Source organism: Colletotrichum lupini, chromosome 2 (genome assembly GCF_023278565.1).
Source record: "Colletotrichum lupini chromosome 2, complete sequence".
Lineage (NCBI taxonomy): Eukaryota > Fungi > Ascomycota > Sordariomycetes > Glomerellales > Glomerellaceae > Colletotrichum > Colletotrichum lupini.
Window position 1 is genome coordinate 450,498 of NC_064675.1, and position 12,204 is coordinate 462,701.

Consider the following 12,204-nt stretch of genomic DNA (forward strand, 5'->3'; position numbering starts at 1 on the left):
GCGGGGCCAAAAGGTTTAGAGTTTAGACGACAGGCTCTAATTGGTCCAAAAGGTGGGTTACTGCCCCAATAGCCAAATGGTACTGCCCCAATAGCAAAACTCTTAAACAATTGACACGCGTATCTCTGTCCGATTCGACTCTGATACTAATTAAGTGCCTTACAAGGGTAATGGCTGTATGTGGTTAGGTTTACCTAAGTGAGGCGTGCCCTCACTTAGGTAGGTAACTTACTTTCGGTGACTGACCCGAATGTCCAGTGTCATTTCGGCGTCCGCCCTTGGTGCATAAGAAACTCTACACTATGCTGGTCATATCTTGCTGTCGCTCGAGAGCCGCGGTTCATCTCATCTCCGTATCATTGCTTATGAGTCCAAAATCACCTATTCTTCATCGATTGGCAAGATCGGAATGACGCTGGATACCTACTCAGGATGAAGTTGCGGATGCGCTAAGGGAAAGGGGTAAGTGAGCATTGATCGCACTAAGAACTACCTTTTTCTAGGGCTATTGTAACCTCGATGCCGGCAAAGCTTCCTTCGTGCTAGAAGGAGAATAATATAGAATGATCCATGTCCGACCCAAAGCGAGGATGGCTCTCGTGATTGATGTTCGCGGACAAGTGTTCTGTCTGCATTCGTGGACGTCATTTCCCAGATCGACGGACTCAAATTTTCTACCTCTATTATGAACGAGGAAAGCATTAATTGATGAACTAACAACTCGACCGGAATTAACGCGAGGAGAGTTTTCAAATGTGTCCGGTCATGAGCAGAGCTTCCTCGAGATCCTTTTTTTTTTTTTTTTTTTTTTTTTGGCGTTGGGGAAGTCTAGCTCACGAGCAGACCGCGTCCTGGAACTATTTAAGAAGCCTGAGAGCCCACGTCGATAGAATCTAACAGCAACCCTACCGTTAGACTCACATTTCTACCACTGTCACATATCACCAGTCACTCAGTAAACATGCGTTTCCAGCCCGCTGCTGCTTTCGCTATTCTAGCGGTCACCACCGGTATCGCAGCACCGCTTAGCTCCTCCAAAGCCTCCATCGATCAAGTCGACGTCGACGTCCAAGAGAGGTACAGGCCCTGAGGGATTCCGAGCAAACCGGGCTTTACTAAATGAATTTATCTAGGAATTTGCAGGACCTTTCGTCAGCTGCAGAGGACGTCACTGGGCTCGTAAAGTAAGAATCCCCCACTGTATACGTTATGTCCCAGGCTTCCAGCTGACTTTCGCATCAGACGTATCGAAGGGTATTACGACTTCAACTTTGCAAGCACATTCAGAGGTGCCAAGCACCCGGTCAACGGCGTCATCTTGTCTATGGTCTACAGAGCGGGGAGCCTCTTTGTCACCATGCACAACACCCTGACTCAGGACATTTCTGCCTACATTTCAGAAGTCACCCAGGGCGGAGACATTATGGCCGTAGCGGTGGAGGCCGGCAAGACGGTCGAGTGGACTCTGAAGCTGGGCACGGATTTCGTCCTGGGGGACATAGGCAAGTTCTCCTGGAAGACGGACTACTAGAGTGCGAATAGTCTAAGAGCTCAAGTAGGTGCTTGGTCTCTGTAGAGGGATGTTCAGACAGGAAATTGGATCAGTGACTCGAAAGACGGAGGTTTCTACAAACTGGCTGTTCCAGCAATGCCCAAAATCGCGCTACTTCTTGCTTGGTGCACGGCAAAACTAGCCAAAATTGTGCAATCAACGTATATGCATGAGCTGTTTTCTAGAGGTCACCATGTTACATGCGCTCAAGCACTCCTCCGGGCACTGTTTGTCTGCGAGGAGACTCTGCTGGGTCTGTTATATCAACGGCTCCAGGGATTACCCTATGCCCACGTGGTAGATATAGGGGATATTTGCTAGCCCGAAACTGAATGTTTTGCGATCTGCCTGCCAGAACGCGATTGGGGCTTGCTTTCCGAGCGGACGGCAGACCCTCTTCCGGGATGCGGCCAAGATCCGGAGGTCTTGTTGCGGCGGAGCTTGTGGGGGGGGGGGGTTGAGTGGGGCTTCTGGGGGAGTTGAGTTCCGTTTGCCGGCACCTACCAATGAGGCGGCTGGAGCTGCGACGAGGGCTCAATCGCGGACCGCGGACGGGTTCTTTTTTTTTTTTTTTTTTTTTAAGCAACCAAGTGCTCAGGAGTTCAGATAGCAGGAAAGTTGGCTTCTTTCGCGATCTGCTTTCTAGAACCGCCAAAGCTAGTGACGACACTATCGATGAATCAGGTGATCGTCAGAATCACGTCCTTTCCTGCCTCTTACTGTCTTACTTCTTCGTCGACAACTGACATGACGGAGCCCATGGCGGGTGAAACTTTAGCTGTCTTAGTCCCAAGATTTCCATTGTCTTTGTCTCCTGGGTAACCCCGAGTTAGGAAGTAGTGAGAAGTGGGTAAAAATAGGGCTCCGACGGCGACGGGGTTTATAGAAAGAGCCCGATAGTCCGAAATATTGTTAGAGTCTTTGTAAAGGTAAATCCCTTAAACCAACCGTCGACTCGTGAATAAATTAGCTCGGAGCTCTCGTCGATTCTGGCCATTCCATGGAGACAACAGTATATCATAGGAACGCATCTTCCGTACTAGATGCCGTTTCGCTCGAGGGAAGCGGGGCGCTGTTCGGAATACGCGTGCAAGGCAAAATTTGAAAAGACACTGATCAAGCCAAGTCCCAACGCTCGAAACACAGCCTCGGCCTCTGAGTAAGCCTCTGGATCCATGGGAACTTGAGAAGATCAAATAAATCAAACCTAGCACATCACAACAGACCGTTCCCACTGTTGTGTCTTTGATAGACCCCCTGACAACCCGCGCATTTGGCCTTCCCTTACATCATCTTCCGCGGCGCACACATAATTATCACCATGTCAAAGCAGCTGCTCGACCGGCTCGCAGGCCGCCGAACACACCGCAAGTCGAGAAACGGCTGCAGCGGCTGTAAGAAACGCCACATCAAATGTGACGAGACTCGACCGGAATGCCGGAACTGCATCATGGCGGAGCGAGTATGCTCCTACTTGAAAACGGAGCCAAACGACAGCTCCTCAGCCGGATCCTCCACAGCAGCTATCGTCTGCACCGGCATTGCAACACCCAGAGGAATCAGCGCTGACCGGTGTTTGGCTATTCCCAAAGACCCCGGAGAAGTGTACTCACGTACCGGGCAGACTTTTACAGCGAGCCACATGGCTTTCCTTCACTATGCCCAGTCAAACATGTTAGAGTTCATGGCCCTGACCGGGAACATACGGCCTCTTATCGACACTGCGATTGAACACTCCCTGACGGCCCCGTATCTTCTGGACCAACTCCTCGGGCTATCATCACTTCATCTGTCAACGCAGAATGGGCCCAAGGCGTCCACGTACTTCCACCAAGCCACAGAGTTACAGACACGAGCTTTGGGTTTCTTCAACCAAACAAAAGAGCACATATCGGACACGACATACATCCCGACTTTCGTATTTGCGTCTCTTTTGGGCATACATGTTCTTTACGAAACGCTCCAATGGCACTGTGGCTCTCTCGCAGACTTCATCGATGCCTTTGTCAATTACTCGCGTCATCATCGAGGGGTACGATCCGTTACCGGGAAATACTGGGAAGAGATACTGCAATCTGACTTGAAGCCGCTCTTGTTCATCGTGGACGTCATGAATAAGGAGCCAGTCAAGACTCCAGGTCCGGAAACGAAGCAGCTGAAAGAATTCTTGGCAAGTGTCTCAACACCTTCTGCGTCGACAAATGTTTGTATCACGGCCCTAGAGAAGCTTCAATGGGTTGTCGACCTAGCTGGAGGGCAACCGTCAAAGTTCGAAGTCGGTGTTCACGCGGTTATGGCCTGGCCCCTATGCATCCCGGACGAGTATATCGAAGCACTGCACCAGCATCAACCGGAGGCTTTCGTCGTCTGAGCCTATTACGCTGCGATAATACATAGGTACCGGCGGTTCTGGGCATTCGGTGGTTCTGGCGCACCCATAGTCCATTTGATATCGAATAGTGTCGGGTCCTTCTGGCAAGATGTCCTGGCTTGGCCATTACAGGTTTTAATTGAAAGTTGAACCCTTGACTGCATGTTTATCGAGCCCTTCTACCCAAGACTCTATACCCTTGAGAAATATCCCTTCTCCCACATGTCAATCACCGCCGGCAAGCCGTGATGATCGTCATAATGCAATCTGTTAGTAACTTCATGTTGGTATCCCTATTACAGGGTAGTTGGTTCGAACCGTAGTTAACGAAGAGATTAATTAAACTATATAAATATCTACGTAGTAGGTATAAAAAAGAGGTTCTAACCGTAGGTTAGGCTGGCTATAATAATCGTAAATAGGGCCCCTAATTAGCCCCTACGTAGTCGGCTATATGCCGCGGTTAAATTAAACTTCTAATTTAATACTAACTTTCTCTTTTTTTTATTAATTTAACCGCTATAGTTAGAGGTATAATTTAACCTCGGGCCCGTTTACTAAGTCGTTTCTTTTTCCCCCTTTCTTTTACTTTTTTTATATAATTTATCCCTCTATTTATATAATAACTTTTCCGTTACTTACGAATTACTCTAATCCCTTATTTAGTACTACTTTTATAAAAGCGTTTACGAAGTTATTTTTATTATTAATCTAACGGATCTTAAGTATCTCGCGCTTTTTATACGATTACCTAAGGGCTATAATATTAATTATAAGCCTCTTTTCTTTTATCGTTCTTAATTTAACGAAGTATTTATATAATAAGTAGGAATTAATATAAATAACCGTTACAATAAGTAAAAGGCTAATTCGATTAGTAATTTTCCTTAGCGTTATTAAAATCGCATAAGAGAGGTTAACGCCGTTAACTATACTATAGACCTCTAATACTAATATACTTCTCGTTACTTATTTACTTTTAATTAACAAGTAATAAATTATATTACTATATATAATAAATTCGCTCTCGCCTATATTCTTATTAACTAGGATAATAATATACCCTAATTACGAAATAAGGTCGTTATTATTTATAAATAACTTATTAATAAAGACGTAGAGCTTATTAGTCATAAAGTTAATTAGGTAGTAAACGAGACCTCGATCGAGATTTATTTATTACTACTTAAGCCGCTTATTAAGTACTTCGACGTTTTATTTAGTTAGATCTATAGCTTATACTACTTTAGTATAGTTAAAAGTCGCTTTAGGCTAATAAATACTTATAATATATACCCCTCGCGCAAGCTTAGCTTTATACTACTTTTTAATATTAATTACGTTCGGATCGATAAGGTTAATCTTCTTACCTTACCCCTTTTATTAAAAGACGACGTTTTCCTTTTTAATTATAAAAATCCTATTATTAAATATTAGGGGGGTATTTATTATAAGGACCTCTTTTAGCTTTATTATAAAGCCCGCTTTTTAGAGCTCTTTATTCTCTTTTTTTATAAAGTTAATATTAAATAGGCTTAATATATCGTCGGTCTATATTCTAACAATTTTAAATTAGTCGCTTTTATACTCTATAACTAGTAAGTACGGGTCGTACGTAGAGGTAATTATTAATAATTAATTAATATAAAAATCGTAATAAGTAGCTTACTAATAGGTGCCCGATTTTATGAGCCTATATAGTGGCTTAAGTACTTTAATAATCGTACTTTCTAAGTACTTACTAGCTATTTCCTTTAGTAAATAGGCTAGGATTTTTTTTATAAGCCCTATGGCCGATTAGGTATAGGCCTAAGTAATATCACGGCTCTAAATCTCGTATCCCTTTTTCTATAGTAATACTATTAATACTATTATTAATCGTTAGTTATAACGCTATATAGTAGGCAATTATATAAGTAGCGTTACCTTTTCGACGTCGCTATACTCCTAAATTACGTATTTAGACTTCTCGTACGGCTAGGGTATTCTTTTCCTTTTAATCTCACGAACTATTCGTAATTTAAATATACGGAGGTTTATATGTTTTTTTAAGTTATATAGGATAAATCGATAGACCCCTCGATTACGAAGAGTATTTACTTTAATAAGATCTAATCCCTTATACGGCTTTTTAATAGTTATAATTACGCCTTCTTTATATAGTTTAATTACTAGCTCGAAATTAGCTTTCTCTTTTACTATATAAAAAGTATTAATTACCTCGTCGCTAGTAATAAATTACTACGTTAAGGCTTATTATTATAGTTTTTTACGACGTCTTATTAATAATATTAGTGCCCTTTTAGTAATTTCCTCTTCCTCGTTATTTATTAATACTACTACGACGATTTTATTAAGGATAATTTCCTATGCCTCTACCGCGGGTTATATAGTTTCCCCTAGCTCTTCTTTTTTTTATAAGTTAGAAATTACCTCGTTAGGATCTATATAGTACGGTTTAACTACTATAATTAATACTTCGAGTAACTAATTACGATCTCTTATGACTATATAAGAGCGCTCGTTAACGGAAATTAACTTATATAACCTAGCCTACTATTAGGTAATTTTGTGCTATACTTATATATCTAAATTTAGCGATATATTTAAATTATCCCCTATGTTAGGCCTATTATATATAGTAATTACCTCGTTAACTTACTTTTTTATATTTACTTTGCGCAGTGCTTACATTACTTTTTTAATTATTTAGGCTCGTTAGCTTATACTTAGTAATAGTAGCGAGGCTAAAGTCGTTCTTAGATATACTCTAAATACTAATAGTATTAATATAAGTCCGTTAGGCCTTATAGTATTATTATAGTATTTGAGTACTATTTAGAGGTATTCGTCGTCGGTAAAATCCGGATTTTCTTTTTTAATAATTCTAAACGCCCTTTTTAATTATTAATATACCCTTTTTACTTTTTTAATACTATAGTACGCTTTAACGGGTACGACTTTTAGCTATATACTATAGGCCGTCGCATTATCCCTAAATTCTACTAATTTAAAGCTAGTACTAGCGTCGGTTCTAATACCGTCTAGCGGTCCCTAGTATATATCGATCTAGCTTTTTCGCAAGGCTACCCATACTATCTTTATTTATAAATCCTAAAAGAATTACCCTACTTAAAAAGATATAGCTACGTTAATTATATATAGTACTAGCTAACTATTTAAATAGAAGATATTAATAACGATTTCTTAATTAAAATTAAGCTTATTACGCAATTTAAACTTAAATCTGCGTAGGCTCTGCGTATTTATTTAATATTAATAATATACTTTCGTTAACTACTCTAGCGCCCCTATTTTAATATTATTATTACTTAATTACTTTAAGAGGTTATATAGCCTCGTAACTAACGGGTACCTAAATCTTTAGTATAATCTTCTAAGCTCACTTTCCGTTAAGTAATTAATTAACTTCGTATTATTAATAAGCTTTATAAACGTATACCCCTATTATCGTTCGACTATCTTAAAGTACTTATCGCTAAAAATTCTATTCCTCGTATTATTAAATATAATACTTAGTTAATTTATATTTTTTAAATATAAGAGAAATAGGGTATTAACGGGTAAAATATAAAAAGTTATCGTTCCGAAGTATATCTTTACTTTTACTATACTTAGGGTAACGATTTCCTTACTTAGGCCGAAACTAATCCTTATAATACCTATTATTAATATATTAAATATTACTAGCGCGATCTTTTATAGCGCTTAGAATTGCCCTTTTCTTTTAGTTAACTATTATAATACCTTAGTATTTAGGATAATCCTATAAAAATCGTCTAGGCCGTACCTTTTACTTATATAGAATGCCTATATAAGCTTAGTATTTAAGGGATCTAAGTAATATAAAAAGGACCCCTCTAGCTACCCCTAGATTTGCTTAGTACTATATTCCTTTTTTTTAAATATTAAAAGAGATAGCGTCTTCTCCTTAATCGTTAAGAAAATAGACTTCGGCCTTATTAAATTTACCCTTTTAGCTACCTTTATATCCGTTATTTAAAGGACCTTCTCTTATTATCCGTAAATAAAAGCCTACTTATTAAGAACTTTTATTACTTTTTATTTATTTAGCCTCGTATATTCTCCGGAGGCTAACGGAGTAAAAAAAGAGTAGTTAATATTATTAATTTCGTTATAATTTAATTTGTTAATATAGGGGGTAAGATCTTTTTTATTTTCTAAATCTCTTATAAAGAGTATATACTTTAGGCCGCTATTTTAGCTACCGTCACTAGGTTCTATACCCCCGGATTTACCCTTATATATAACGAGGAATTAGTTAAACTGATAAGGGCTAGTTTTACTATTTACTACCCTCGACTTTTTATATTATTCATACGATTTAGTACGCTCTTTCTTAGAATAGTTACTTAATTAATATCTATCCTTTTTATAAATATAGTATTATTTTTTTTATTACCCTGCCCGTGAGTTAAATCTCGGCCTATTTAATAAATCTAAGCCTCTTTATTAATAATTATTATATTTAGCCTCTTTTCTTTTTTTATTATACGTTCGATCGACTTAATATTATTAATAAGGGCCGTTATATACTTAAAAGTAGGTTTAGTATAGTATTCTTATTTTAATATTAAAACTAGATCTTAGCCTCGAGTAGAGCGTTTTATAGTTTTTAGGTACTTAGTATAGGGTTATTTTTATTTTTAGTATATGCTAGATTGCGGTATAAAAATATCTAACTTTCTACTCGTTTATCCCCTTATTTAGCTAGGTTTTTATTAGCTTATTAATTCGATTAATAAGCTCTTTAAGGATCTCTATTCGTAATTTACCTTCTATTATCCTAGCTATAAATATAAAAAAAATCGCTCGTAGCTTAAATAAGAGCTCTAGGTTCTTGTTATAAGTCTTAAAGCAGCTTCGGATTACGTTAATTATACTAAGAAAGTCGTTTTAATTAAGATTACGCACCGCTTCGTAATAATAATTAGAGGCTTTACTTATAAATACGATATTAATTACTAAATAGTATTAGTATTCCCTAATTCTAATTTTTTTATAGTAATTATAAAATATCGTTAGGGTTTTTTATAAGACCTTATACTTCCCCCTAGAGTATAATTTCTTTTTTAGAAAGATCTTTTTAAGGTTTATAAATTACCTTATATTCGCTACTAGATTTTTAATATTTATATACGATCCCTACGTCGCTACGTATTACTAATAACTTTAGGTCGTTTACCTCTTTTTTTATTAGCTAATCGGTACCGAATTTCATATTAATAATAGTAACGAGTTATAGATTAAAATAAGTAAAATTATTAATTATCGTACTTTTAGTACTATATTTTGCCCCGGTATATCTTTTTACGATAATAGATTTCTGTTAGTAATTATAAAGAGGAAATCTAAGTCGTTTACCCTTTTTCTAAATTCGTTAAAGCGATTATATACTCTATCGACCTATACTTAGTTCTATAGTACGAATTCCTCTTTTATAATAATTATTATTAATATTTCGTATAGCTCTTACGATTATAATTACGTTAGTAATACCCCTCGCTTATAAAGGAATTTATTAACTATTTTTATAATTCCTAGGCTTATACTCGCGAACTATTCGTTTAGTTAGTAACTAAAGTCGTCTATAATTTCGTAAAATAGGGGTTACCCCTATAGCCCCTTTTTTTTATAAACCTTAGTTAAATAGATTAATACCGCGTTAATTTACTTATTATTAAGCTAATCTGCAATTTTATATATTTACGTCCCTTAATAGTCCGGGTTAATATTTACTTACTTATAAAGGATTAGGATTCTATTTAGGATCGGGTTTTATCCTCTTTTTCTTTACCCTAACTTACTAAGGGTCGTGCTCTAGCTTATACCCGTATTAGTAGTCGCTAGCGTATTTAATTTTAATAAGGATATATTTAATCTACGCACTAATTATAATAAATCCGTACTTTTATTACCTAACGAATTTATTAAGGTTTAGGAAATTCCCACTTCCTCTCGCTATCTCGTTACTACTCTCGTTTTTACTATTTTTAATAATTACTACTACCCTTTTAAATCGCTAGTTATCGTACTTACTAAGATCCTCCTTTTTATTTAGTAAAAAAAGGTAGGTTTTAGTAGTTCTTTTTAATAATAATAGTAATAAACGTTTATATTACTATAAAAAAATATAATAATTAGTCTCGGGATCTTTATTAATTACTAATTTTTATTATCCCGTATATTTCTAGCTTTTTAAGCCTCGTACTCTTTATAATTTTTAAATAGCTTTTTTAATTAATTTTTTAAAATTAATAATCTCGTACCAGGAGCTAGTATATAAAAAAAGCCTTTTAGCGGCCCTCTAGAGGATTCTTTTTTTTTTTTTTTTAAATCCTTATCTTTTTAGCCTTTTTTTAAGCTAATAATAATTTTAATAAGAGGTTATAGGACTACTTTAGGGTAGCTACTTTTTTTTTAAATTAATCTCTAAGATCCGTAATACTCTTAGCTTAATATTATTAAGACCTCTAAATCCCCTCTTCTCTTATTAAACCGTCCCCTATATTATATTCTTAAGTAATACCTAGGGGGTAGTTAAGGGAACTACGAAGAGGTTATTTAAATTATAAACTTAAGGTCGTACTTATAAGATCTTTATAATAATAAACTTTCTTATATACTATAAATCTCTTAGCTTAATAACTTTTATAAAGTTACTTTTATTACTAAATAAAAATATTTACGTTTAAAAATCTCTTTTTTTAATCGCATAGTGCTTTTTTATACTATACTTTTATTAATTTAACTAGTTAATTTCTAATCGTAGGCCGGCTATAAAAAAGTCGTTTAATAAAAAAGCTACTTAGGGCGATAGTAAAAGGCTAATTACTTAAGCAGTTCTATTAATTAACATAGTTTAATATAATAAACGTCGACCTCTTATAAATAATAAAAAGCTACGATTACTTAATCCCGTACGGTATTTAAGAATCGCCTCTTTTTTTATTTATTTTTATAAAGTTAATTAGTACGAATCTCTTATCCCGTGCGGTATTAAGAAGTCGTCTCTTTTATATAATAAAATACCTTACTAATTTATAATAATAGAATTTAATTACTAATTAGTATTAGTATCCTTATTATAAAGTAATTAGTTCGAACCGTAGTTAACGAAGAGATTAATTAAACTATATAAATATTTGCGTAGTAGGTATAAAAAAGAGGTTCTAACCGTAGGTTAGGCTGGCTACGATAATCGTAAATAGGGCCCCTAATTGGCCCCTGCGCAGTCGGCTGTATGCCGCGGTCGAATTGGACTTCCAATCCGACACTTCAAGGTAAGTTAGCAACGGACCGGAGGCTATTCACCCGCAAGACCATCCCACCGGGCCGATTACCTAGCGTAAGCTCCGCTCCCGACTCAGGCCCCCGCCCCAGACAGATGGTACGAGTCCCTCTCCGGAGAAGAGGCATAGATCCATGATCATCCGGGCTGCGTAAGCCATGCGACGCTATTATGTGACTTTTCGGTGTACATGTTGCGACCCGAAGTGGAAGTTGGAGTTGTGCTGCAGCGAGGCTTATATGCAGTAACTCATAATGTTGATCGAGATGTTGTCTCTGGACTTCCTGCCTGGCCTCAGTATTAGCTATGTGTTGTTCTTCGGATTCTTAAAGTCTCTGTGTAGGTGGCTACATGCAATAACACCTTATGTGATGCATAGGATCGACGTGTCGGTCGATTATGTTCATCCTGTCGATGGGTCCCATCTCACCTGAAGGAGAGTTATCGAGGCGGAATCAACCGTCTCAAGGAAACTCTGAGCGAAATCAGTTCGATGCTTCCAGATTCATCTGAAGTGAACATGGATCCACTGCTCTCCCCTTACGAGTAGCTCGCATCTCACTTGAGATCAGTAAGGTTCGCAACAACTATTCTAACCATGACTCAGTAATGCCGGAGAGGGATGCCATTTTCAAGTGCGGCATTATTCGAAGGGAACAAAGTCTTTAGCAAGGTTATCTGTCCAAGAGCTGGAAACGTGGTCTCCATGGGATGAACAAAATTTAATCAATTAAGTGAAATTAATTACTTTCAACTGAATCGAGGTCTTAGCCCAGGCTGTACGACATCAAGCCTTCCTTCCCTCCAAATGTCAAGTTAATCTAGTATCATTCGGTTTTAGAGGAAACAGTTAGTTCACCAATTTCACAGACGCAAGCAGTCGGGGAAGCCATGCGTGTCTCCAGCCAGCAACTGAGTCAAGTCACGTCACTCAAGCACGTTAGCACA

At 37.3% G+C, this 12,204-nt stretch overlaps 2 protein-coding genes across 2 annotated transcripts; both read left to right on the forward strand.

Annotated features, from left to right (window-relative positions):
• Positions 1–961: 961 nt before the first annotated feature.
• Positions 962–1,531, forward strand: CLUP02_02519 (uncharacterized protein; the record flags this gene model as incomplete). Its single annotated transcript, XM_049281551.1, has 3 exons — positions 962–1,077; positions 1,134–1,184; positions 1,243–1,531. The coding sequence occupies 3 exons, from the start codon at positions 962–964 to the stop codon at positions 1,529–1,531; spliced, it is 456 nt and encodes a 151-aa protein (XP_049138694.1).
• Positions 1,532–2,873: 1,342 nt separating this feature from the next.
• On the forward strand, positions 2,874–3,923 carry CLUP02_02520 (Upc2 protein; the record flags this gene model as incomplete). The annotated part of the gene is made up of 1 exon (XM_049281552.1): positions 2,874–3,923. The coding sequence occupies one exon, from the start codon at positions 2,874–2,876 to the stop codon at positions 3,921–3,923; it is 1,050 nt and encodes a 349-aa protein (XP_049138695.1).
• Positions 3,924–12,204: the final 8,281 nt, after the last annotated feature.